At 38.7% G+C, this 26,819-nt stretch overlaps 1 protein-coding gene across 1 annotated transcript in view; it reads left to right on the top strand.

Annotated features, from left to right (window-relative positions):
* Positions 1-240: 240 nt before the first annotated feature.
* SLC5A12 (solute carrier family 5 member 12) overlaps positions 241-26,819 on the top strand; it is a 48,554-nt gene continuing 21,975 nt past the window's right edge. The window contains exons 1-8 of the mRNA XM_045484811.1: positions 241-924; positions 10,483-10,548; positions 11,722-11,773; positions 12,842-12,909; positions 17,544-17,698; positions 17,817-17,957; positions 23,561-23,690; positions 24,925-25,013. Of these exons, the coding sequence (XP_045340767.1) occupies positions 586-924; positions 10,483-10,548; positions 11,722-11,773; positions 12,842-12,909; positions 17,544-17,698; positions 17,817-17,957; positions 23,561-23,690; positions 24,925-25,013 (1,040 nt within the window). The 5' untranslated portion in view covers positions 241-585. The remainder of the gene's footprint in view (positions 925-10,482; positions 10,549-11,721; positions 11,774-12,841; positions 12,910-17,543; positions 17,699-17,816; positions 17,958-23,560; positions 23,691-24,924; positions 25,014-26,819) is intronic.

Below are 26,819 nucleotides of genomic sequence, written 5' to 3'. Positions count from 1 at the left end.
CTTTGCTCTTTTCCCTCCTCACCCGATGCCTCGGGCAATCACAGGTACCCATCCCTCACCCTCCCTTGCTCAGGGGCAAGACACCACTAAGGGTGGTGTTGTGTATTACAGATTCCATTTCACTAATTTAAAATGCTGAGATGGTCAGCTTGTATCACTTCCATTGTTTCCCCAGTAATGTTTAACCTTAAGTCAGAAAAAAAAAATCCAGAAGATAAAAGAGCATGTTATCTGGCGAGTCCATTCCACCCCCATGGTTATTAATTTCAGAACACATCTGAATTCCTTCTCTGTGGCACATGCTTTAGTCCAGCAGCAGACAGCTCCTTGCTGGGGTCAGATTTCAAGTTCTCATCTATTGGTACCAATACCACTACCAGAATCTTCTTTGTAGCCAACTCTTGAGGTCTTCTCTGAATACAACTTGGTGTCTGAAGATCCACTCAAGTACCTGTGCTCATCAGTCTTTTCAGAAAATTACAGCCTCCTCTCTTGGCAAAACGTCTACTGTACTGAGTTTTGCTTTTGGAAACAACCTCCCTGAGACCCGGTTGAAAGCAACCTTCTGGTGCCATAGCTCCCAGCATGGAGGTGAAGAACTTCGCTGTTTGGGATTACGTCGTATTTGCAGCCCTCTTTGTCATTTCCTCTGGAATTGGGGTGTTCTTTGCTATCAAGGAGAGGAAAAAGGCAACTTCAAGGGAGTTCCTGGTTGGGGGAAGGCAAATGAGCTTTGGCCCTGTAGCGTTGTCTCTGACAGCCAGCTTCATGTCAGCTGTCACTGTCCTAGGGACCCCCTCCGAGGTTTATCGTTTTGGGGCATCGTTTCTGCTCTTCTTTATTTCCTATGCATTTGTCATCATCCTCACGGCAGAGCTCTTTCTCCCTGTGTTCTACAGATCTGGCATCACCAGCACTTACGAGGTAAGACAACTATTACCTGATGTGGGAAACAAAGGCACAAAGAAATGTAGATAAAATTAAATTTTCTTATAACCTGCAGCCCACTGACAAACACTTGAGGCAGGCGGACTAGAACATTTCTCCAGGAACTCCCAACTGTCTTTCTGTTCATGCTTTGCTGGAGGGTAAAATAACCTTAACTTGAAATAGCTAGGCCTGGAGGATCCTATGAGTCTCTTTTAACATATGAAAGTCCTTTTGGAAACTTCCCCTGTCTTTGCCTCCCCCAGCTCCCAAGGATATAATCAGTCACTCCTCTCAACCCCAGGGCAGCTCTTTCTGCCCCTGGGTCCTGGCCTGCTCCCATGCTTAAAAAAACAAAACAAAACAAAACAAAAAAAAAAACAAAAAAAACCCAAAAAACACCTTTTTGCACTGAAGACATCTCAAGAATTCTTTCTTGGCCATTGGCTCTGAACCCCAACACTTCAAAACACATCATTCTCTTCTTTACTTTGGAAGGAGTTGCTCTTTTCTCTCCATTTGAACATTTTTGGTTATTCTTTTTTCTTCTTCTTCTTCTTCTTCTAATAACATATATTGTCTTAATAACACATTGTAGTTGAAAAACACATTTATTTTCAAGACAATTACACATCACGGTAAAAATACATTTTGTTGTTATTGGGACAAGGTTACCTTTGGACACACAACTGTTTTACCATTTGTAAAATGAAAATCTGGAGCCAATCCCAGAGGCATTTCAATGATTAGATGAGAACCTATCTGTAACCACATTATGCATTGCCTGACTTGTAGGAGAGCTTCAATGAGGGAGAGTTAATGTTATTATTTGTATTATTGACATCATTATTCTAAAAAGTATTCAGAACATATACTGTAACTATTGTCATTTTCCAGATAAGAACACTGAGATTTAGATAAATGGCGTAGTGAAATTGTATAGTAGATAAAGCCTACCGAGAGCCCACTTTGTCTTTATCCCTTTCCATTATATAATAGAGCTGAATACTTTAATATGTTATTACTATCCTCCAATTTTCAGTGGAGAAATGGTAATTTTTTAAAAAAAATTAGAAAATATTTCCATGGGGGGAAATGCTAAATGATGTAAGTAAGGGGATTATGTTAATGAAAAGAAAATGAGGCAGTTTTGATTTTGCAATAATTCACTAGAAAAATAGCATGTTAAAACTTGAATTTGTGTGTCCAATATTTAAGCATGATCCTAAGTCGTTTTCTATGAGAAAGGTATTTATTTTCCTTATCCAGTACCATCCCTACTAAGTCACAGCAGAGGATTCTTAAAAGACCTCTTTTTTTTTTTTTTTTTTATTTCCCTAAACTAAATGATTATAAAGGATTACTCTAGACTTCAAAAGCCACTTAGGCACAAACTTTCCAGAAGGTTTTAAAACTTATGATTCCATAGATAATCATACCCCAAATATCCAACCTCTAACTCCCCTCCCCACCAAAACTAGGTAATCAGAATTAGGTAATACAACAGTTACTATTTAGGATGTCATTCAAGGGAAAATGACTAAATTTATACTTAGTCCTAAAATACATATACACATATCCTCATTGCTCATCAGTGTATTGCTGAAAACATAAATATATCCTTGGTTTTTCCAATCAGCTATTAAGGTTTGACTCCCAAAGGCATTGCTAGCATTAAAAAACAAAAAACAAAAAACAACACACACACAAACAAAAAACAAAAAACAAAAAACACACACACAAAAAAACCTAGGTAACTGCTAGAGATAGAGAGAGAGGGAGACCAAGGGATAGAGAGAGAAGAGTCAGAAAACATGAATTCGATTTCAAAGTCCATTACTTAATAATAGGATGACCTTGTGCAAGTTACCAAGTGTTTATCACCTTCAGCTTTCATGTAGGAAATCATAATTCCTTCTTTCATGAAGGTTTCATTAAGTGTAAAAGAGCTTTTCAAATTATATATATAAAAAAATAGCCAAATGTGGAAAATCATTTTTACAACTAATTCAGTAGTCCATTCAATACTTATTAAGCATCTATGCTCCAGGCACACTCTAGGTCCTAGAGATGAAGCACTGAGTCAGACCTCTGCTCTCATGGCACTTGTTTTATAGCAGAGAAGGTGATCAATAAACATACTATGTAGGACGGTCATAACAGAAAAGTATTTGCTATTTAGCTGTGTGCTGAGCACTGCTCTAGGGACTTTACACGTGTTAAATCATTTGGTCTTCAAATAACCTTTTTAGATAGGTCCTATTATTATCATCTCCATTTAACAGACTAGAAAAATGAGGCACATAGAGTTAAGTAACTTGCTCAATGTCACATAGCTAGCAAGTGGCAGTTTTTCAAACCTGGGCAGTCTAATTTTAATTTTTTTAAATGCATATTTATTTTTGAAAGAGAGAGAGGGCCAGCAAGCTAGCCAGGGAGGGGTAGAGAGGGAGACAGAATCCGAAGCAGGCTCCAGGCTCTGAGCTGTCAGCACAGAGTCGGATGCAGGGCTTGAACCCACCAACTGCCAGATCATGACCTTAACCAAAGTTGAATGCTTAACTGGTGGGGGGGGGGGGGGGGTGGGGGGGGGCCCAGGGCAGTCTAACTTTAGAGATTGAATGCTGCATCACAATGATATCCTGCCCTACTAAATACAATAGAGAAAAGGTAATTAGATTAAGGTAGAAAATAGGAGTTCTGCTTTGAGTGCAGAATGTTGATAATTCGCATAGGGTGGTTAAGTGAGACTTCAACGATAATAAGGCATTTGTTTCAGTGGGGACCTCTAGAAAGCAAGCAATTGCACCATAGGAGGGAAGAACACCCCAAGCTAAAGTAACCACAGACACAAAGGCCCTAAAAGGGGAGTGTGATTAGCATGTTTGAAGGACAGCAAGGAAATCAGTGTGCTTGGAGAAGAGTGAGCCAAGGGGAGAAAAGAGAAAGATGAGATCAAAGACATAGAGGACCCCATTACAAGGAGTAGCAGTTTTAGTGGGTGTGGTGGCAGACACAGGGAACTTTAAATATTTATGGGGCAATTTGGCAATGAGTGGGGGACACTACTGAAATTTAGGGAGCATGAGCAGGGACACTAGGTATCTTGCAGTATGTAAAACGCATATATGTAATGAATACTTGTACCGTGTGTTTAGTGATTTTTTAATGCCCTCATGTTCAAAAGCTACTGCAAATGGAAATTAGTAGTACTTTGCTACATAATAATGTTAACTTTTTAAAATAAAAAGTTATCCACACACACACTATACATTAGTATATTTTCCCCAAATTAAAATGGAATAAAAACATTGTCTTGAAACTATTGAAAAATTTACTGAGCAATCTATTCCAGATGTGCTACTCAATACACAGTTGGTTGTAACTGGTTTTAGTCAAGTGGTTCATTTACTACATTAAACCACTTGCAAATATGTAACTGAGGAGATTTGAGGCTGCCTTTCAATTATTAAATTAATACAGATACAGGAAATGTAAGGGTTTCATTGATTTTAATTGAAAGAGTTTGTTGCCCTCTACATATTTTATTTTATTTTTAAGTGTTTATTTATTTTTGAGAGAGAGAGAGTAAGTGGCGGAGGGACAGAAAGAGAGGGGAACGGAGTATCTGAAGTGGGTTCTGCGCTGACAGCAGCAAGTCTGATGTGGGGCTCGAACTCGCAAACTGCCAGATCATGACCTGAGCCAAAGTCGGATGCTCAACCGACTGAGCCACCCAAGTGCCCCTGCCCTCTACATATTTTAAAATTATTAGTACCCTAATAATAAGAAATTCAGATTGTGTAAAGTGCATATGAGTTGAGGATTGGCTTTTGCTTTATAAGAATTGGCAATCTGGTGCCGGGATTAAAAGCATGGACTTGACTCTATTTGGCTTTGAATGCTAGTGATGCCACCTACCAGTGGCATGACTGGGAAAATCGCTTAACTTCTCTGTACCTGATTTCCACATATGTAAAATAGTGATAATAGAAGCACCTGCCTCAAAGGATGTCTGTGAGGAGTCAATGAGGTGTTACATGCAAATGTTTTTAACAGAACCTGGCAAATGGTAAATGCTGCATAAGAGGTTTGTATAATTGTTGTTGTTGTTGTTGTTACTGTCCCCACATTTATACCACTTAAGCTCTTTATAGCAACTTGAATTTACGTTTCTTTGCTCATCCTCCATTCCCTGCTATCCATCCATAGATATCCTTTCCAGGGTCTTTAAAGTGCTAAAGGCTTGGAAGAGGTGGGGTCTGTTTCCCCACCCCTTGAATCTGTGATAGCCTTGTGACTTGCTTTGACCAATAGAGTGTGGCAGAAGTGATGTGTGTATTTGGGCCCTAGGCCTCGTGAGGTAGATAGCTTCTGGTTTTGCCCTCTTGGAATGCTGTTCTGGTACTGCTATGTCAGGAAGCTGGGCTAGCTGGGCTAGCTTCTGGAGGATGAGTGAACACAGAGAGGAGAACAGAGGCACCCCATCCAGCAGCCAACACACCTAGCAGACATGTGAGCGAGGCCATCTGGACCTTCTCACCCAGCTGACCTTGCAGCTGATCGCAGCCCCATGAGAGGCCTGGAGAAACAAGTAGAAAAATAACCCAGCAATTCCACAAAAAAATGATGAAAAATATTAAATCCTTTTTTAAATTTTTTATTTTTAGTTTTTTTTTTTTCTTTTAATTGCAGAATAGTTGATTATGTCCTTTGTTTTGAAGCCAGTGAGTTTCTGGGTGAGTACTATACAGCAATAGCCAACTGATTTAAATGCTTTGATATAAAGTGGGATTTTTGAGACTAAGATGTGCCATCTGTGTGACATTATCATTATTCTGTCCCGTGTCAAAGCATAAGGAATTGTTCTCACCCTCACGTTATAAATTAGGCTCAGCTCATTTGCAATATCATACATTTTTGTTATCTCTACTTGGACAGTTTATAATTAGTCTCGTCATGTTGTCTTCACTTCAGTTAAAATTATTTCCTTCTTTCTCTTATCACACGCTAATAAATACAGTCTGTTATTATTTGCCCTTCGCACTAGTTTATAGGCTGGTGTTTGCCTGCCTTCTCATTTTTCTTGGACTTCTTAAAAACTAAATGGCTTCGGAATTACTTTTCTTTAATCCAAACTTTTTCATTATAAGAAGGCACAGGCTACTGCTCTTAAAATATTATCCTTTATAGTGGTTTTTAAGCATTATAGATGACATACTTTGGAGGGTAAGTTTGTTCCCTTTTAATTCTCCTTTTACACTTGTTGTGTTGTAGTAACTATATTTAAATTTTCAGAAATTAGATATGTAGGTGTAAGATGTCATTATCGAATATTATTTCAGTATAGTAAATGCTGTTATAATATGTTTGCTTTAAAATGGATATTCAGGGTTTGATAGGGTTTTAACCAATGCTATAAAGCCTTTTAGGTCATTGTGAGGATTGACTCTTACTCTCTGTGAGATGGGTCATTACAGTATTTCGACAGAGTGACATGATGTGATTTGTATTTTGAGTGTTGCTCTAGCTGGATGTTGAGAATGATTCTAAGGTTTTGACTGTGGAAGCCAGAGGTCTAGTTAGGAGGTTCTTACTGTGACCCAGGCAAAAGCTGATGTTATTGCAGTGGTAAGAGATGATGCAAGTGGCTATATTTTGAAAGTGGGCATAGGCACCAGGATTCTTGTATGAATTGGATGTGGGGAGTGAGAGAAAGAGAGGAGTAAAGAATGGATCCATGTTCTGTGAGTTTGAACCAACATAAGAAGTTGACTTACTATTTACTGAGATAGAAAAGAATGTGGCTTGATCAGGCCTGGGGTTTTGAAAATAATCGAATATAATGATGGTAAGTGTTACCTGTGCTATTTTTGAAAACGAGCAAGAAGCATGCAACCCTTTGGTTGAACTTTCATTTTTACTTAGACTGTAGCAATAGATAGATAGACACCAAAGAGGACCATTGATGGAGGGAGGAGCTAATTGAAAGACTGGGTAAATGCATTCATTCAGATACAAACTTATGCAGTTGAAATTGTCTCTCTTGTCTTGTGTAAGAGAAACCAGAGGGTTAGGTCAGAGTGAGACAGCGGCAAAGCTCAGCCTAGAATTCGAGGAGTCTTACTTTTGATCTACATCTTTTTTTTTCACATATATTTTTTCTCAATACTGCCTCTCAGGTTAGACTGAATGGACTGAATTTCGTGAAACTAAACAAAGATGTTAAAACCCTTGACTTCGTCCAGATTTCTGTAGCAGTTTCCTCACTGTCTTTTCATTTTTCAGGAACAATCTCCCCTTTGCTTTCCCAAACTTCAGTGCCATCCAGTCCCAAAGTCAACACCAAATATTTTGGGGCTTTACTACGATATTTTCCCACTCCTGGTATGATTTTTTATATCAGTTATCTAATGCTGTGCAACATACCACCCCGAAATAAATTTCTTAAAAAATAATTTTATTTGCTCACAATTCTATGGATCAGCAATTTGGTCTAGGCTCAGTAGAGTCCAGTAAAATAGTCAAGTTCTCCTCCTGGTCTCATTTAGGACCTTGTATATGACTGCCATCAGCTAATTGGTTGGCTAGTGGCTCGTGGGTCTAGGGGAACTCAGTCAAGACAGCTTATCTATGTTACACTTGATCTCATCCTCCAGCAGGCTACCTTGAGTTCTTTTATGTGATGGGGAAAATATTCACATCAGCAGGATACACCTTTTTTCACGAGCATTTTTAAAGTTGCCAGTTGGATTATACTTGCCTTAAATTACATTCCTCCAGAAGCAAACCTTGAGACAAGGATTTGAATGCAAATCATTTTGGGGGGAAGTAATTTCATTGAACATGGAGAAGCAAGTGGCAGTTAAGGAAGGAAATGGAAGGAAATGAAGCCAATAGAAGGTGCGTTTTTGAGCAGGTGACCACTGTGAGCAATTGAGGTTCAATCTTACTGAGGATCTCTGGGAGACATATGGATCATGTCTCAGGGTTGTCCTTCCTCAATGGCAAAGAAGCCAGAATATTTATTTGTCTAACTCCCTTTTGTCACTGGCTTTTGGCCAATAACACCCCCAAGCACTTCTAGCTTTCCCTGTGCAAGAGCTGAAATAAAGCCCATAAGCAAATGATCACAGGTGCATTTAGATGCCATCAACATGTACTGGAAATGTGAGCGCCAATAAATTCAGGTGTTGCATCCACAGTGACAGTTACAGTCATTAAGATCCCATTATATTCCTGTCACTATACTTGGCTTTATCATATACTATGCCACTTGAGCCTTATAAGCACCAGTTTTAGAAAAAGAAAGCCATTGTTTAGTGCAGTAAATGAATCTTCTCAAGGGCATATGATTTGAACCTAAATTGTCTTCACCACAAAAGTTTTGCACCATTTTCTATCCTATGACATCTGAGAATTAACTCTTCACTGACTTCCTTACCTCTTTAAGAATATTTTCCTTATATTTGGTGCCCTTAGTTACACACCCACTAGACTATTTCCTGACTCATACACAGTTTACTGAATCAATCATCTGAAGAAAGAGGGTCTGCAAAGAATATGGTTATTTTCTTAGAGTAAGGGTTGATCAGGGTAAACTGGGACATGTGTATTAGTATGAAGTTGAGTAACAGTTCTGCCAAGGGAGTTACTTTTAGGGTTTCAAAGAAGGACCCATCTTATGCCTTGAAGCAACAGTTAGGTACCATTTCCAGGAAAAGAAGAAACCAGTAGTTAACTTCTGATTTAATAAAAAATTATTTTTTCAATGCGGGTAAGACAGAATTACAACCAATCTGAAACTACTACCAAGAAATTGAAACCTCAAGTCACATTTTCTACTTAAAAAAAAAATATATATATATGTATATTTAAATAAATAAATAAATAAATATTTATTTTTGAGAAAGAGAGAGAGAGCAAGCAAGCAGGGGAGGGGCAGAGAAAGGGGGGCAGAGGATCCGAAGTGGGCTCCACGCAGACAGCAGAGAGCCTGATGTGGGGCTCAGTCAGACCCACAAACCATGAGGTCATGACCTGAGCCAAAGTCAGACTCTTATCCCAGTGAACCACCCAGGTGCCCCCATTTTCTACTTTTCACATTTGTTTTGTTCACTCCGTACATGTTTATTATGCAGGAGAAGACAAATGCTAGTGTAGTCTAGAATACTTACTCAGAAAGACCTTTCTTGACCTCCAACAGTAAACTAGATCCAGCTATTAACGTGTGCACAGCTCCTGGTAGTTCTTCTAGAACATATCATACCTGAAGCATCACTTGTTATTAGTATATATTTGTTATTGGTCATCTCCTTTAATCTGTAAAATCCCCTAGGGTTCAGATTATATCATATTTGGTATTATTGTATGTCAGAATGCAGTAAGGAAGTCAGGTAATAATTATTTAATAAATAAATGAATATATGAAAGATGAAAATAAAAGTGAATAAAATAGAACACTGTTTACATGTATCAGGGAAAGTAAGTGTGATAGGCTGAAAAATGCATTGCTTCCCCTCTAAAAAATAAAAGTCAATATTCTAATCCCTAGACCTGTGACCATTACCTTACATGATTTAAAAAAAAAAAAAAAAAAAGGTCTTTACAAATGTGATTAAATTAAGCTTCCTAAAACAAGAGATTATCCTGGATCTATCCAGGTAGGCCCTCTGTACAGTCATATGTACCTTTCTAAGACAGAGACAGAAGGAGGATAGCTAGGAGATGAGGCAATGTGACCACAGAGCCACATTGTGATGGAAGTGATGGAACCAGAGTCTCAGGAATAAAAATTATTTTACCGTTAAGTGAGTTAAGATTCTCTTCTAAAGACTCCATCCTGCCAGCACCTTGATTTGGGCCCAGTGAAATTGATTTTGCACTTCTGGTCTCCAGAGTCTCGAGAGAATGCATTTCTGTTACTTTAAGCCACATCAAATCCGTGGTAATTTGTTATACAGTAGCCTTAAGGAACAGATACAGTGAGATACATGAATCCAACATCAATACGCAAGACAGCAGGTGATCAAGTTTAATGTAATAAATAGTGTAATATAATTGCTCTCAGAGCTCAGAGGAGAAAGTATAGGTAGAAATAGGCATGGCTGCTGGGCCAGTGTTCTTGAAAGATGACTAAGAATTGGTGAATGGGTTGGAGGAGAGTTTCTCTCACATTGAAGGGCCTGGCCAAACAAAAAAAGTCTGAGAAGTACAAATCACGTTGACTGAATAGCATACAGTGATTTTATGTGGAGAATAAATACAATGGGAGGGTTAGTGGAATGACTTACAATAGGAAGGGTATATATATATATATATATAGGTAGAGAATACCCAGTGCGCACGAGCACTTTATCAACGATAATCATTGACGATTTTAGGAAAAAGAGTGACATGATTAGAACCTTGCTGTAGCAGAACCAATGTGCCAGATGTATGGTTGATGGAATGGATGGGCAAGGATTGGAATTAGGGAGATCATACGAGAATCTTCTGAGCAGCTTTTGTGTAAAACTCTGACTCTTTGCTTGTCCTTCTCTCTGTTCTTTCTAGTACTTACAACTGCGATTCAATAAACCAGTACGCTACGCAGCCACTGTCATCTACATCGTGCAGACGGTAAGGGGAAGAGGACCACTACAGATGCAGAATGTGTGGGGTGACAAGAGATGGGTTTGTTTGCTTCAGGGGACAATTCATGAAACTAAGGGACAGACTTAACGCCAAGAGGAAACTACTTTCTTCCAAGGATAGCACTTGTGAGACATGTGATTACATTGAGAGTTATCCACATTGTACAGATCCCGTATATCCACCCAAATAATAAATAACAAACAGGTGTATATTATAAACCACAAAGGAAAAAAACGTTAACATTTTATTTAAAACTTTTCTTTCACTTGTAAACATTGCTTTGGGTATGAAATGGTCCAGTAACTGGTTTTTCACTGGTGAACCGTGTTGAAACAGGAATGCCCATTTTCCTGAAAATAATTTTAAGACAATATTCCCTCTCTCCACTTTTGGACTTCTCTCCTACTTCCTAGGCTCTGGGCTCCTTCATGCTGCCCCCCGTTTGAGTGTGGCATGCTGTTGGTACACTTCCTATGATTCACCAAGTACTTTTTGCTGGAAAATAATCTTCCCTTTCTTAATCAAAACTCCCACTTACCAACTGAAGAATTTAAGAGAGAGAAAAGGACAAAAGCAGCACTCCCTGACATGCCCATACACCTTTGCCTTTTAAAACCCTCACACCAGTCTCTAAATATTGAAATCCCATTTAAAAGGAAATGGGGCTGCACTCATTTCCGTCAGTGTAGTGGCTACAATCCTGGGAGTCCAAAGATGAGCCCAGTCACGTTGTTATAGTCATCCCTGCACTGTACTCTCTCCATTCTAAAATCCTTATTTCAGCAAGCTGCAAACATGAGGCTGAGTCATTGTGATATATGCATGGAGGCGGGGGTGGGGGTGGAGAAAGCTTACATCAAAAGCGTACCTGGAAGCCTATTTTTATATCTTTCAGAAATATACCATATCTAGCCATAAAATCTCAACATTCATAGCACTCTTGAAAGTCCAATGCTCTTCCTCCATCTAATGCTTATGAAACCCTTTGCAAACTGATGACAGTGATCGATGATTTCAAGATTAGAGTGGTTGCCAGTGACATGTCTAGTGCACATGTTGAGGGAGATACCTCTCTGAGGTCAATAAGGAGCCTTTGAGGCAGCTCTCTCTTCCGTGTCCCCGTTCACACTGTTCACCTGATTCTTGTTTCCCCACCAGATTCTCTACACAGGAGTGGTGGTGTATGCCCCTGCCCTGGCACTCAATCAAGGTGAGTTACCCATACTCCCGTGGGTACTTCCCATTGTCCGTATGCTTACATACACCTTGAGAAATATGCATACATCTCGGGGAGACATTCCTGTGGCTAGGGGGCTCTAACGACTGCAGTGGTCACAACATAAAGCTCCAAAATTCCAAAGCTGAAAATAATGGAAATCATTAGTTGCTTCATTTTGCCTACGTGGTTTCAAACACCAAGTTTGATTGCCCTTTGTTTGTTTATTTTTTTAATCACTGAAAGGGTGGTAATTTTGGTATTGCATGCACATAATCATTAAATTAGTTTATAATGTATGATCCTGTCTGAGTGATTTCATGAAGTAGTTGATCTGAATATAGGTGTAAAAAGTAGTTGTAGTGATTGTTTTAAGAATTATACGTGACATTTTTAATTTTTTTTAACATTTATTTATTTTTGAGACAGAGAGAGACAGAACATGAACGGGGTAGGAGCAGAGAGAGAGGGAGACACAGAATCGGAAGCAGGCTCCAGGCTCTGAGCCATCAGCCCAGAGCCTGACGCGGGGCTCGAACTCAAGGACCGCGAGATCGTGACCTGGCTGAAGTCGGACGCTTAACCGACTGGGCCACCCAGGCGCCCCTATACGTGACATTTTTGAGAGAATAGAATCCTAGAAATAAAAAGATTTAAAAATTAAATTTCATAATGATACCTATAATATTAGAAGTATTCAATATTCAATTTAATCATTCTATGTGCTTATATCAAGAAATATTTACACGGCTGATGTTCGGGTGGTTTCAAAGCACTCAGACAAAATCTGCTAAGAAAAAGTTGGTGCAAAAACTTGAAGTTGCAGAATGTTAGGAGAAAAACTTTGGCCGTTAATATTATCTAAAAATTAGACATGGAGTTGAAGTATAACAATGCAAAACATAATCTTCATCAGAGGTGAATTTAATAAGAGAAAATTCTAATTTGATTTCCATTTGCCCATGAAGAACATTTACAAAAATATTGTGACTTTTCCCTCATATAACTTGCTCTTCTACTTTTCTCAGAGTAACTTCTTTCAATATTTTTCTCCTTTTCTAGTGACTGGGTTTGATCTCTGGGGCTCTGTGTTCGCAACAGGAATTGTTTGCACTTTCTACTGTACCCTGGTACGTATCTAACTGTGAAAAAGTATTTAGCACCAACTCCTAATAAGGGATAAGGGCAAATCTCCAACAACAGGGTGTCTATTTATAGCAGAAATTACTACTCCAAAGTTCAATAGAAATGTGTTGGCTTATCCGTCACAGTTTCCTGAGGAAGGTGCTGTTGTTTTATTTAAATTTCTTTTCAGTACCATTGGCAGAATTGGGGTTCTGGGCTCATTCGAGAAAGTCATGGCAAAGAAAAGATTTAATGAAAGAGGTACCTCCTTGATCAGAGGATAAGTGACCATATGCAATTGCTGAGAAAAAAAATGTGCTTGTTAACAGTAATTATGAACTATAGGTAGCATATACTTCACTGCCTAGTGATTGAGAAAGACAAAATGCATGTATGAATGATCAAGGATGCTGGTATTTTGTAAACGTGAGGATTCCAGAGCTTTTGTCTGTTATTTATGGATAATCTTGGATTACATTGACATTTGACTTAACACATGCTCGGCTTTTAATCAAGGAAGCTGGGTGGTATTGGCGCATATTTATATAATTGTTAAAATCAGTTTAGTTCAAAAAACATTCACTGGGCATCTGTTATTTATCATGCTCTGCAAAGAGAATCTTCATTCTTCGGAGTCATTGGCAACCATATACAGAGGCTGTAAGGAACCAGTTAAAAATATGACAGTTTTCAGATAGCTGGATTCTCTTTTCTCCTCTGTAGGGGAAAATAAAGTCATCCTATATTATCATGGAGCAGACCATCCATGGAGTTTGGTATTGTGTGCATGTCAGATACTTTTTGAACATACATCATGAAAATATACAACTTAAAAATGCCCCTGTCTTTTTCATACATTCAAATTTCACCATTTCTTTGCACTACCCTGATTTTTGTCTTTTTCTTTTTTTTTTCATTCCATTCTCACTACCCTAGTTCGTTCTATCCCAGACATATATCTCTTACCTAGGTTAAAAATAAGCTCCTGGTCCATGTACATCGGGCCATATGTGACAGATTAGTTGCTCCGAGGCACCTACCCATACAAGGCACACTTCTTAACAACAATAATGGAAGGCAGAAATGGTGAAATAATATTTTCAAAGCATTGATGGAAAACAATTGTCTACCTATAATTGCGTATTCAGCAAAAAACTAACTTTCAGGAACTGTCAAGAACCAAGAGAATTTACCACTAATATATCTTCCCCTGAGAAAAACCTAGAGGAAGTACTGTGGGAAGAAGGAAAATTATCCAGTTTTAGATGGAGGAAGTAATGATAAGAAAATAAAATAGTAAACATTTAATAAGTCTAGTCAAACAGTTTTTGGTGCTTAATGATAAAGAATATTTTTTTTTAGTATGGTATAATTTACATATCTAATTATGCATTATATTATAATATATAATATATTATAATTTATAATACTTTAAAATACACCAATACTACCAGTTACTATTATATGTAATTTGAGGATTAAGAAAAAGAATAACCCTCATTTGGACAGCATAGGATGTAAATCAGGAAGAGAGTAATCAGACTTGGTGGTTTTATAATCTTTGAATTGCTGGGGACTAAGACATTCTTTAAATGTAGACTCTAACTTAAAAATTTATGGCAACATTTCAAGAAATCCCGTTTAAATAGAATGGTCAAAGTGGAAAAAGGGAATTAAAACAACACAAAACAAAAACCTCAAGTGATTTAAGCAAGAGGAGAAAAAAGGAAAAGAAAAAAATAGGGCACAAATAGAAACCGAAAAGTAAGATGTCAGAAACAAGTCTGGATATTTTAATAACTACAAGAAGCTAGAATGAACTAAATTTACTGCTTCTTAATTGTTTTCAGTGCTTCCCTCCACCCTGCATGCCTGTAAGATTAATCTTAATCACCCATTTCGTCATGCCACTTAACTGACCCAGTTCTCCTCTTGCTTCCCATTGTTCACAGGATAAAGTATAAGCCTCTTAGCCTAGTCTTGGAAATCTTTCCTGATGTGCATCAACCCGCCCATTTAATAATCCCTTACCACACCTGGGTCCCATCTCTTCTCTCTCTAGCCGGGTTACAGGCTGCTGGATCTCACTACAATGGTGGCTTATTTATCTAACAACTGTTGCTCACATTGCACACTCTTTAGAATCCTGTGAATGCATAGCGTACCCAAGATAACCTTTGGAAGATTAAAACAATAAGTGATTCCTGCCATTCAGGGATTTGCAATCTACTGAAGTAAACATTAGATTTCAAACATCACAGACTGATTAAATACATCAGTGACATCTCATGATCAGGGTTATAGATCAGTGGTGTGTGTGTGTGTGTGTGTGTGTGTCATTGTATGAAAGAGTTATAGAGTCAGAGAAATTTTCATGGTGGCTGTAATCTGCCTTTTGATGTACATTTCATAAAGTGGTTTGTTCTTTTGCGTCATGTCTAACTGAAGTTCAGCTTTATGCATATTTTTGCATAACCGATATCAAGTAGCCTCTGGAAACTGACATCTTTGACATTTGGTCTTCATATCACTAAAATCTGATGTTGTGATTTGGGTTTAGAAGCCTTAATGTCTTTAAAGAAAATCAAAATACCACTAATTGGCAGGTGGGAGGTAAGTATTGATTGTTCCTCATGTCAGGATGTGAACACAATATACAAATGCAAGGCCTCTGGAGGGGCTTTGATGACTATTTATTAAGTTACATTAAGTTACAAAAGAAATGATAGGGCAACCCCGATGTCTCCTTTCTTCTCCAGATAAAGTTGAAGCCTGTCATCTTTTCACAGAAGTTCTTGACACTCTGGAGGAGTAACCGGGGATGATAATTCTATTTTTCAATGTTAAAAATACCACGTCCTTCCATTCTCATAGTACTTATTCATCTTCAAAGCACTTTTTTTTATATCACTTCATTTGAGCTTTCCCAGTTTGCTCATTCCACCTTCACTGTGGTCATGAGGGATCCTACACCTGGATTACTCTAGCAGCCTCTTTGTCACCTCCTTTCCTCTGGACCATGTGATCTCAACTATAATTGTACATTAGAATCCCTGGGGAGCTTTCAGAGAACATGCAGAACTGGGGCCCCACCCACACCTTAATTTCAGAATCCTGGGGTTTGGGGCTGGGACGTTGTTGTGTGTTTATTTTCAAACTCTTTAAGTGACTCTAAAGAGGAACGGGTTTGATAACCACCATGATAACCTCTTGTCTCATGCCTCTGTCCTGAGCTCTACTGTTAGATTGATCCTCTGGAGAGACTGTCTTGTTTGCTATTTGATCATCCTCTACCTCTTAAAGCTCCTTTCTCCAGGAATGTCTGGAATCTATCATTCTTTCTTTTCTTCTTTCTCAGCCTTGTACCATCTCAGTTCCCCCAAATTTATTTACTGTCACTCAATTAAAAAAAATAACTTTCATGCTGTATAAACCAGACCCAGGTGATTGTCCTCAATTCCTTCACTTCCTCAAAATCTGTGTTCAATTATTCACATGTTATATTGATTTGGCCTCCCAAGTATCTTTCAAATCCACCCACTTCTTTCCATCTCTACCCTGCTCCGAACCTCTGTCATCTTGAGCACAGACTACTGATGTCAATCTGAGCGTATCTCTTGCTCCTTCTTTTCTTTCCATGGCCCAGCAATCTGCTGTCCACACAACCACTCCTGACACCACTATGAAGCCAACAAACAAAATCTCTCATCATGTAAATCTCTTTAATGCTGTCTTTTTTAAATCTTTTTTTAATGTTTATTTATTTTTGAGAGAGACAGAGAGCGCGTGACTGGGAGAGAGGCAGAGAGAGAGGGAGACACAGAATCCGAAGCAGGCTCCAGGCTCTGAGCTGTCAGCACAGAGCCCGACACAGGGCTCAAACCCACGAACCACGAGATCACTACCTGAGCCGAAGTTGGACACAACCAAATGAGTTGTGGCACCCTCTTTAATGCTCTCTTACTGCTCTTAAGAAATCATTTAAGTAGACTTGTCAAAATCTGTGTGTTCTGGCCTCTAGCAAATTCAGCAACCTCCCTTTGGGCATTCCGTATACGTCTCGATCTATATATTCCAGCATTCTCTCATTTCTTCAGCCATACATCTCCATCCTTCAAATGCCACTTCTTCAAGACCAGGTCAGGACTCACTGCTATATACTGTCATAGTAACCTGTCCTTCTTAACTTCACTGTCCACAATCTTAAATAATTAGTTATATTATTGTCTGGTATCTGCTTCTCCCACCAGATTATAAACTCTATGAAGTTAAATAACGAACCTGTCTTTTTTACTTGCCATTTTTATTCCCATGCATAACATAGTGCTTGGCACATAAAATACCTCAGTGACTATTGAAGACGGAAAGACGAAAGAAAGAAAGAAAGAAAGAAAGAAAGAAAGAAAGAAAGAAAGAGAGAAAGAAAAGGGAGAGAAAGAAAGAAGAAAATAAAGAAAGAAAGAAAGAAAGAAAGAAAGAAAGAAAGAAAGAAAGAAAAAAGAGGAAGGTAGGAAAAGAAAGAAATGGAAGGAAAGAAAGGGAAAAAGAAAGAAAGATTGCATCAGCGGAGAGGTTGTAAAGAATTGGAAGACGTGTAGCCTTCCTTTTCAATAACTCACATCCATTATCTCCATTGCAGGGAGGATTAAAAGCAGTGGTGTGGACAGATGCATTTCAGATGGTTGTCATGATTGTGGGATTCTTAACGGTTCTCATTCAAGGATCAGCTCATGCTGGCGGCTTACACAATGTAATAGAGCATTCAACAAATGGATCTCGACTAAATATATTTGAGTATGTCCAATACTACATTTCCATGTTTTATAAAATTTAGCTGCATGACCTCAACAACTAAAATAATATCTGGCATTAAAAGAGCATCTTTGTTCACTCACTTCTCTGTGCCTCACAGCTTTGATGTGGACCCTCTCAGGAGGCACACTTTTTGGACAGTCTCGGTGGGAGGAACTTTTACATGGCTCGGGATCTATGGTGTTAATCAGTCGACCATACAGCGATGCATTTCTTGCAAAACAGAAAAACATGCAAAACTGTAAGTTATAGATAAATGTTTCTGTTTTCTTTTCCTTTACTGGGTAGTTATTATATGCTTGTGTGCGCGTGCGCGCGCGTGTGTGTGTGTGTGTGTGACAGAGAAATGGAAAGATTTATTTAACCATTTCAATAATTTTTTGAGGCAGGCATTACTATTCCCATCTCAGCAGGGAAGTGAGTTTGAGCTTGTGTCTGCCTGCCTTTGCTCTCCATCATTTGTTACCTCCATTTATTGAGAAATTACTGGGTAAAATCAGGTGCCATGACTGACAATGCAGAGGTAGATAGCATAGATTTTCTACTTACGGTTTCTGCGATGAGGTGGCCTCATGAGCTTGTGGTCTCATGAGCACTATTTTTCTTTTAAATATCCTTAAGTTTTCCAAGGACAGGTTTAAAAAAAGGAAAGCCAAGGTAATGAGGTAAGACATAATAGGGCTTCTGCCAATTCAACTCTTGCTGAGCTAGCAGTCACCAGTCTTGCTGGGCATGCTTACCCTGAAGGAGTCCAACAGGGGCACAACTTATGAAGCCTTTTCCAAGCCCTTCAAGGCATCCTGCTCTGGAACAGGGATTGAAGGAAGTGATGTATTATTCTGCAGAACTGGAAGCAATAGGCTAGAATTGCATCTAAACCGGACATTTTATCCTCATTGCTGCTGTCCAAATACCAGCATCCCCAGATTTATCAGGATGACCTCCATGTTTCTTAGAGTGAGAAACAACCACTGTGAATGTTTCCACAACTGATTTTAAAATACTTGCAGTGCAGTTTTTTTCTTTAGACTGAATACAAGATAACATTGCTGAGACATGGTTCACCGTTTTGAACTTGAATTCCAAAAGAGCACATATTACTTCAATATTTCACACATTCTCAGAAGGAAGAATTGAAAGCATTATCTACTATTCCATTAATTCACTGATACCGTATTCATATCCTATTACAATAAATAATATTAACAAATCCTCCACACAAGATCATCACTTTATCAAATAGCTGCATTACTTAAAATGTAAGATCAAGTGTGACCTTGATCTCACAGTTCATTTAAAATTAAAATTCATGGGGCGCCTGGGTGGCTCAGTCGGCTAAGTGACCGACTTTGGTTCAGGTCATGATCTCACGGTTCGTGGGTTTGAACCCCACATCGGGCTCTGTGCTGAACGCTTGCTTGGAGCCTGGAAACTACTTCAGATTCTGTGTCTCCTCTCTCCCCCTCCTCTGTTTGTGCTCTGTGTCACTCTGTCTCTCAAAGCTGAATAAATGTAAAAAAGTTTTTTTTTAAATTAAAATTCGTTTAGGGACCCTTGCCTGGCTTGGTAGATAGAGGATCTTGGGGTCGTGAGTTCATGTTGGGCATAGAAACTACTTAAAAAATAAATAAAATTAAAATTCATTTAAAATTCTGTTTTAAAATGGAGTTGACTGGGGATGCCTGGGTGGTTCAGTTAGTTGAGATTTCACCTCTTGATTTCAGTGCAGGTCAGGAACCCAGGGTCATGGGTCAAGCCATGTGTCAGGCTCTGTGCTGAGCGTGGAGCCTGTTTGGGATTTGCTCTCTCTATCTGCCCCTCTCCCCTGCTTGTACACCCTCTCTGTATATAATAAAAAAATAAAATAAATAAAATGGAGTTGACTGTATCTCTACAGGGAAGGATCTTATGGTGAAATAAATAATAATTCTCTGTTTCATCTAGATTTTTTTAATCTTATGTTTGTGTTACATTATTTTTTCTTGTGAACATGCCTAAATTCTCCCTATTACTACGATGGTACCTGAAAATAAGGAAATGTATCTTTTTCATAAGTTTTTTCCCACAAGGTCAAGAATAATATTTTGTGCTTATTAAATATTTATCGCTTATTTGAAAAGTGATGCTTCAAGAAGGCCATGCTTACATGTGTGTATGTATAAACGCATACCTGGAAACACATATTTATGTAGAAATACACATATTTGTGTGTGTCTGTATACAGAGGAGGATATGTGTATATGTGTAGGCACAGACATATACATATACACACACACTCCCAAGTATGTGTTTGTATTTGCATATCTTTAAGCCTTATTTAGTGAGTTGAAATCAAACAAAAGTCAATACAATTACATTTACAATAGTTGCCTGGTGTCTGGAAATTTGTTGCATGAATATTTAATGGGTATGAAAACTGTCAGAAAAGGAGAGATACGCACGGAGAAAAAATGTACATGGTTTCTTAAGCATTTTAGGACTGCAACTCCTGGTTCCACCCATCCCCACTTCTGTGGAAGGACCAGAGCTATGATGGGATTTTTTTAAGTTTATTTATTCATTTTGAGAGAGAGAGTAGAGGAGGAGCAGAGAGAGAGGAAGAGAGAGAATTCCAAACAGGCTCCCTGATGCTGGGTTCGATCTCACGAACCTTGAGATCACGACCTGAGCCGAAATCAAGTCAGATGTTCATCTGACTGAGCCACCCAGCCGCCCTGCTATGATACAAATTTTGTGAGAATAAGGAAAGGTGAAAAAATAAAAATTCTCTTTAGAAAACACTCCCCTGAGAGAATCCAAATTGACTAAGTTCATACAGTTTAGGAATGAAAAGTCAGTCCAAATGGTCAGGACAGTTGAAGTGCATGCAGCTGGAAGGAAGGCTGCAGTGAGGATGTGGTGAGGCCTCTTGTTTGTCACACAATGGAAGGCTCGAGGTTCACCACGGAGTCAGCTGGAGGCCACGCAGAACCAGCTGCCCATCGGCTCTCACCTACAAGGCCCTGCAGACTGTTGATTAAATGCTCTGCTTCTGTTCAATTATCTGAGAGCCTGGAGCCGTTAAAACATTCCATCAGAGCTTAAGAAAAGCTCTTCTAGTTGGGAAAATACATCCTGAAACATTTGTAGGTGAAAATAGATCCAGAATGTTCATACTGAATGTGCCCATGGGTTAAAACCAGGCATTTGTTTATGATATAATTTCATGGCCAAGAATGCTGATTACTCACTAAGGATGATTTGATTGATCTTAAGCCCAATCGATTTTCCTGGCGCCTAGAAATAGTATCACCCACCATGTCATTTTAGCTGTGCTCCTTGGAAACTGACTTCCCCTCCTCTAGACTCCAGTTTATCTTTCAAGACTACTGATCTTAAATAGTGCTATGAGGGTAGTAGGGGCTGATGCAGCTTCTCAGGTTCCTTCCCATCTCCATCCCATCTCCTGACTAAGATAAGCACACACGCACAGACACATGCACACACACACACACACACGAGTCACTTTTGTTCTATTCCTACTACCTTAGTTTGTTTTCCTCATATCTCTTATCACATCTAAAAGCATCTTATTCATTTCTTTCATTTCGGTGATCATCACCTGTCTCTAATCTCAGAATGTAATCTCCATGGGGGTGGGTTCTGTGTTGTTCACTGCTATGCCCCAGTATCTAGAACAACCTCGTACATGGAGATGCCTGATAAATATGTTTTGAATGAATCAGTGGAGCCGCTTAAGTTACAAGTAGGAGAATTAGCTTTTAAGGAATCACAGTCCGTTTCTAATAAAAAACAAATTCACAACACAGAGCTTTAATATTTAATACAGTCTCACCATTGGTTTCTCATTTCCCACAGTTGACTGGTGAAGCTTTAAAGTTGTTTTGGATAATGTGTGAATGTTCTCTATATGGCTATATAGCCTACATTTATTTTAACAAAGTGTAACTCATTCAATCCTTATACTAGTCCTATGATAGAAATAAAGCAGATGTGTTAACACTCGTTTTACAGATGATTTAACCGCCTCAAGGTGTTATATAACTTGTCTAAGGTCAGATGGCTATTAAGGATAAAGTCTTCTGACTCTGGGATCAATGTTCTCTTTTAAAAATAAATGATGTAAAGAGTACAATCGTATTGTACTCAATTTCTACCATTAATTAATTAATTAATTCTTTCAATTATTCATTACCCCAAATAAAAATAATTTCATGTATGCTATGTGCCAGCACTATTCTATAGTACTGTGTTTGTTTGGATGGGAGAAAACAATAATAAGCAAATAAATATATTATATACTTTCAGATTATCATAAATGCTGTAAAGATGTAAAATAGTATAAGGAATGGAAACAGATAAGACAGCTGAAAGTGACTGTTTCAAATAAAGAAGGTCAGGGAGGCCTCTCTCGAGGTGGCCTAAATAAAGGCTTGATCCAGTTGTCTGGAAGGGAGGAAAGCAAGAATATAAAACTGCAGTTAATAGGTATTGGCCACCTCATGTGTCACTTCTATTCCCAAACAGCTGTCTTTAATTCAACCCCTCTAAACACAAACAAACAAACTTGTAACTCAACACCAAGCATTGTTAGAGTACTCTCAAGGAAGTAACTTCTGGGATAAGTCCCTTTTCTAATGTAAATAGTATAAAATAGAAACTTCCAAACAAGATAATTATTTAACCATATTTGCTTCATAAATGAATAGTTTGACTTAAGTGTTTTATGAAAGCTAGGTATACCTATATATTATGGGTGTTAAGAGGCTTTGAAATTAGTGTGTGTCCTTATATTTATTTTTTTTAATTACAAAAATTTTTTAATGTTTATTTTTGAGACAGACAGACACAGAATGCGAGTGGGTAAGGGGCAGAGAGAGAGGGAGACACGGAATCAGAAGCAGGCTCCAGGATTAAGCCATCAGCACAGAGCCCGATGAGGGGCTCGAACTCACAAACCATCAGATCATGACCTAAGCCGAAGTCAGAGGCTCAGCCGACTGAGCCACCCAGGCACCCCTCCTTATATTTAAATGTGGATGTATCTGATTCCCTTTGAACGATGACTGGATCCAAGAGATTTCCCACTGTTGCTCTCCTGGCCCTTTGAAACTCTCTCCAGAATGAGATTGTTTATATAAGTCCAGTCCACTTTCAAATCTTCCTTGAGATAAAGAAAATTAGTAATAATTTGACTTTCAGAAATCAATAATGGCTACAATATAGCCATAGCATACTGTCAAGGCACTCAAACTGGAATCAAGCATACCTGTGTGTTGTACAATATAAAGAAATGCTCCCCAGAATATGGGGAAAATGACCTAGCCTTTGTATACTTTCTATTCTCTCTAAAAAGAAAAAACAAATCAACTTTAAATTTCATTCGGATAGTGAATGAATATAGTGAATATTTCCAAAATGTGTCTTCTTCTACATTTATCTCATTATCCTCCTAGAAGTAAAGATGTTAAAATGTAAGTTTACTTTTTGACAGCTTTATGAATTGAGTGGGGTGAAAGTCACTGGCAGTTACATAATATGAGTGATCGGTATATGAAATTTCATCCAAGATCTTATACCACACATGGAGACTATGCAGAAAAACTTATTTCAAGAGAAAAGCCATCAAAAGTCCTCATTCAATTTCTGTAATCATTCTAAAAATGTAACATTCCCAAACAAAAAACATTGCAAAGGTGTAAACTGTAATGGTTCTTGAAAGCTGTGGAATTTTATTTCACAGCAAAAAGCCACCAAAATTTTCACCTTGAATTTTTGGTGATGTCTTCATCATCCTGTAATATGGCATAGAGGCTACTGATAGATCTATGTGTTCTTCTCTAGAGCCTTGTATTTTAACTTGTTGGGTCTCTGGATCATTCTGGTATGTGCTGTCTTCTCTGGCTTAATCATGTACTCCCACTTCAAAGACTGTGACCCTTGGACTTCTGGCATTATCTCAGCACCAGACCAGGTATGTGCTCCCTTGGGGCCAGAGGAAATGGCTGAAATCAGTGTGCTTCTGGCCATCAATGAGTAATATGGGTTCTTTCTCTTTTTCCACCTGGATCTCAAGGTACTTCCTAAGCCCCAGAGAGTTGATTTCTTTCCTTTCCTATTGGGTGATATACACACCAGGTTCTAATAGTGGGGAGTGACATGTAAAAAGGCATCTCACCTTGTCCTTGAAGACAAGGCCAGGGGCCAGGACAAGGCTGAGGAGCATGGAGGTTAGGCTTGAACCCATGGCTTTGGTTGTCCATGTGGCCTTTAAATTCTTTTTTTCTATATGTCTCAAGGTTCATTAAAGATGCTTTATTCTCAGATTGAACAATATGACCCTTGTTTCTATAATGCTTCTGCGCATGTGTTCTCACCATAGCTTGAACACCATCAACCCAATGTACTACATTAAATGTGCTTTCAAAAACTTTATTTATATGGGGCACCTCAGTGGCTCGGTTGAACATCCAACTCTAGATTTTGGCTCAGGCCATGATCTTGCAGTAGTGAGATCAAGCCCCAAGTTGGGCTTGGGCTCTGTGTCAAGCCTGGAGTCTGCTTGGTATTCTCTCTCTCTCTCTCTCTCTCTCTCTCTCTCTCTCTGCCCCTCCCCTGCTCATTCTCTCTCTCTCTCTTCAAATAAATATATAAACATTAAAAAAAAAACCCTCCATTTATAGAGGATATGCTCAGGAGGAACAATCACCTCTCTCCCCTCTGTATTTTTCACTGTCCCCTCTGTCCTGCGGTGGGGGGGGGGGGTCCCCCTCTCACAAATCTGGCTACAGAGTGGAACCATAATACCTACATTCTCTGAAGACCTGTTTTAAGCATTTGTTGTTAGGGTTTAACTGCTAACATTAAGGGTAAACAGATAAGGGAATGGCATACATTGCAAACATAAGAAAAACAAAACAAGTTCCTGAACTTTCTAAAGCTGATCCAACCCTTTTTCCTAGTATCCACTGCCCCTTCCCGCCCTTCCTCCTTCCCTACAGCTGGAGCTGGACCTCAGGTCCCCTGAAATTGGATTGATTATAACCTCAACTGCAAGTATGTAACAACCTTAGTCTGTGCAAACTCCTGTATTATTTTTATTTATTTTTTGTCTTTTTTTCCCCACCTTCTTTTGCTAAAAATAGACATTCTCACATTTCAGACTCTGCTGATAAGACTACTAATTCTATCTTGTTTTACCTCCAAAGCTGATGCCGTACTTTGTCATGGAGATATTTTTCACAATGCCAGGACTGCCTGGACTCTTTGTGGCTTGTGCCTTCAGCGGAACTCTGAGGTTAGTATATTGACAACACCCTGCTCTGATGATGCTGATGATAATGACAGTGGTGATGGCAAGGGCGTGAGATGACAAGGGTGATGGTGGTAGTAATCACCAGTACTTACTGAGTACTTACTTTGTGTCAGCTGGCTTGCTGAATGCTTTACTTCACACAATGTATAGAACTTTACTCAGAAAACTTTATGAAGTAGCTTGGAGCATTAAAAATAAAAACCGACAATTATCTTACCAGCTAAAGATGTGCTTATTGGGGCTTATTGGGAAATAAAAGAGAATTATAATCCAGGACAAATAAGCAGTGGCAAAGCTTTATGCACGTCTGGGGAACAAAAGAGTGGTATGCTTTATTTTAAGGAGAAAAGAACTAAGTTGGGAAGTCTGTTATGAACTAAAAGACCATTTGAACTGGGAGTTCAAAGTGTGGCAGCTTTTCATTGGCTGAGTGGTTGCTGAGGGGAAAGCTTCTCTTCCTCAAGCTGGAATAGAGAGTAGTATCCAAGTGCAAGGTCAAGTCCCTGTCTTCCTCATGGATCTGCAATTGACCACAAGTGGTAGGGGATGAGATCTCCTGCTGAAACCTCCTGACCTCATTTTAGTGAAGTTTCCCGTTACTAATTTTCTCAGAAGGTTTGAAGCTAGAAGAGTGAGCGAGGCCATACAATTAAAGCCTCAGGCTTCTGTCAGGGCCAGGGACTGTGATAAAGCAAGAGTGGCGAAAGTGGGGAACCAGTAACAGGCATTTGCTTTGACACAGTTGAGAGACGATGGTAACTTGAAGGGTCGAGGTAACAGTGTTGAGATCAATGTAGTATCATTACCTTCCTTTATGCCAGACCTTTGGCTCTATGAACTGAGCTGGTTGGAAAAGCCTCACTTCCCTTCCTGGAGCTCAGTTGCAGATAATCATTGATAAGGTTTGTCAAAGGCCAATTTTAAGAGAGTAAAATGGTCCGAGTCAAAATTCAAACAATAGCAGAAGATCAAAGTCAAGGTTTTATATCTTATTCCTCAAATCCTTTGTCTCAACCCACAGAGTTAACCGCTGTTAATAATTTCTTGTCAATGAACCCGAAAATTTCTTTGCTTATGGGAACATATATACCTTTTAGTGAATGAAAAAAAGGATCATATTGTATATATGGTTTCATTTAAGGTAATATAATTTAGAAATCTTTCCACATCAGTAGATGTACCCTACTCTTTTTTAAAATCTGTTATTTATTTGACCAATCCTTTAATGTAAGGCATATCTAACAAATCTGTCTTAGTCTGCTCAGACTGCTATAACAGAATACCATACACTAGGTGGTTTATAAAAAAAAAAAAAAAAAAAAAAAAAAAAAAAACAACAACAACAATTTCTTACAGTTCCCAAGGCTAGGAAGTCTAAGATCAAGGCCCTGGGAGATTTTGTGTCTGGTAGGGGCTCAATTCATGGCTCATTTATGACCATTTTCTTGTTGTGTCCTTACCTGGTAGAAGGGTTAAGGGAGCTGCCTTGGATCTCTTTTGTAAAGTCACTAAGTCCATTTATAAGAGCTCCACTGACATGACTTCATCGTTCCTAAAGCCTCCGGCTCCAAATACTATCACCTTGGGGGTTAGACTTCAGCATATGAGTTGTGAGGGAACACAAACATTTAATCCATAAGGTATTACAACGTATATCTTTGTGAAATTGTGCAAGGATATATGTAGGCTACATTCCAAGAAGTAGAATTACTGTGTCCAAATACTTAATAGTTTAAACTTCTCATGGACATTGCTAAATTCAGCTGCAAAAATTCTCAACAATTTATA

Source organism: Leopardus geoffroyi, chromosome D1 (assembly GCF_018350155.1).
Source record: "Leopardus geoffroyi isolate Oge1 chromosome D1, O.geoffroyi_Oge1_pat1.0, whole genome shotgun sequence".
Classification (NCBI taxonomy): domain Eukaryota; kingdom Metazoa; phylum Chordata; class Mammalia; order Carnivora; family Felidae; genus Leopardus; species Leopardus geoffroyi.
The sequence above is the reverse complement of the archived record's forward strand: the minus strand, read 5'-3'. Positions and strand labels throughout refer to the sequence as shown.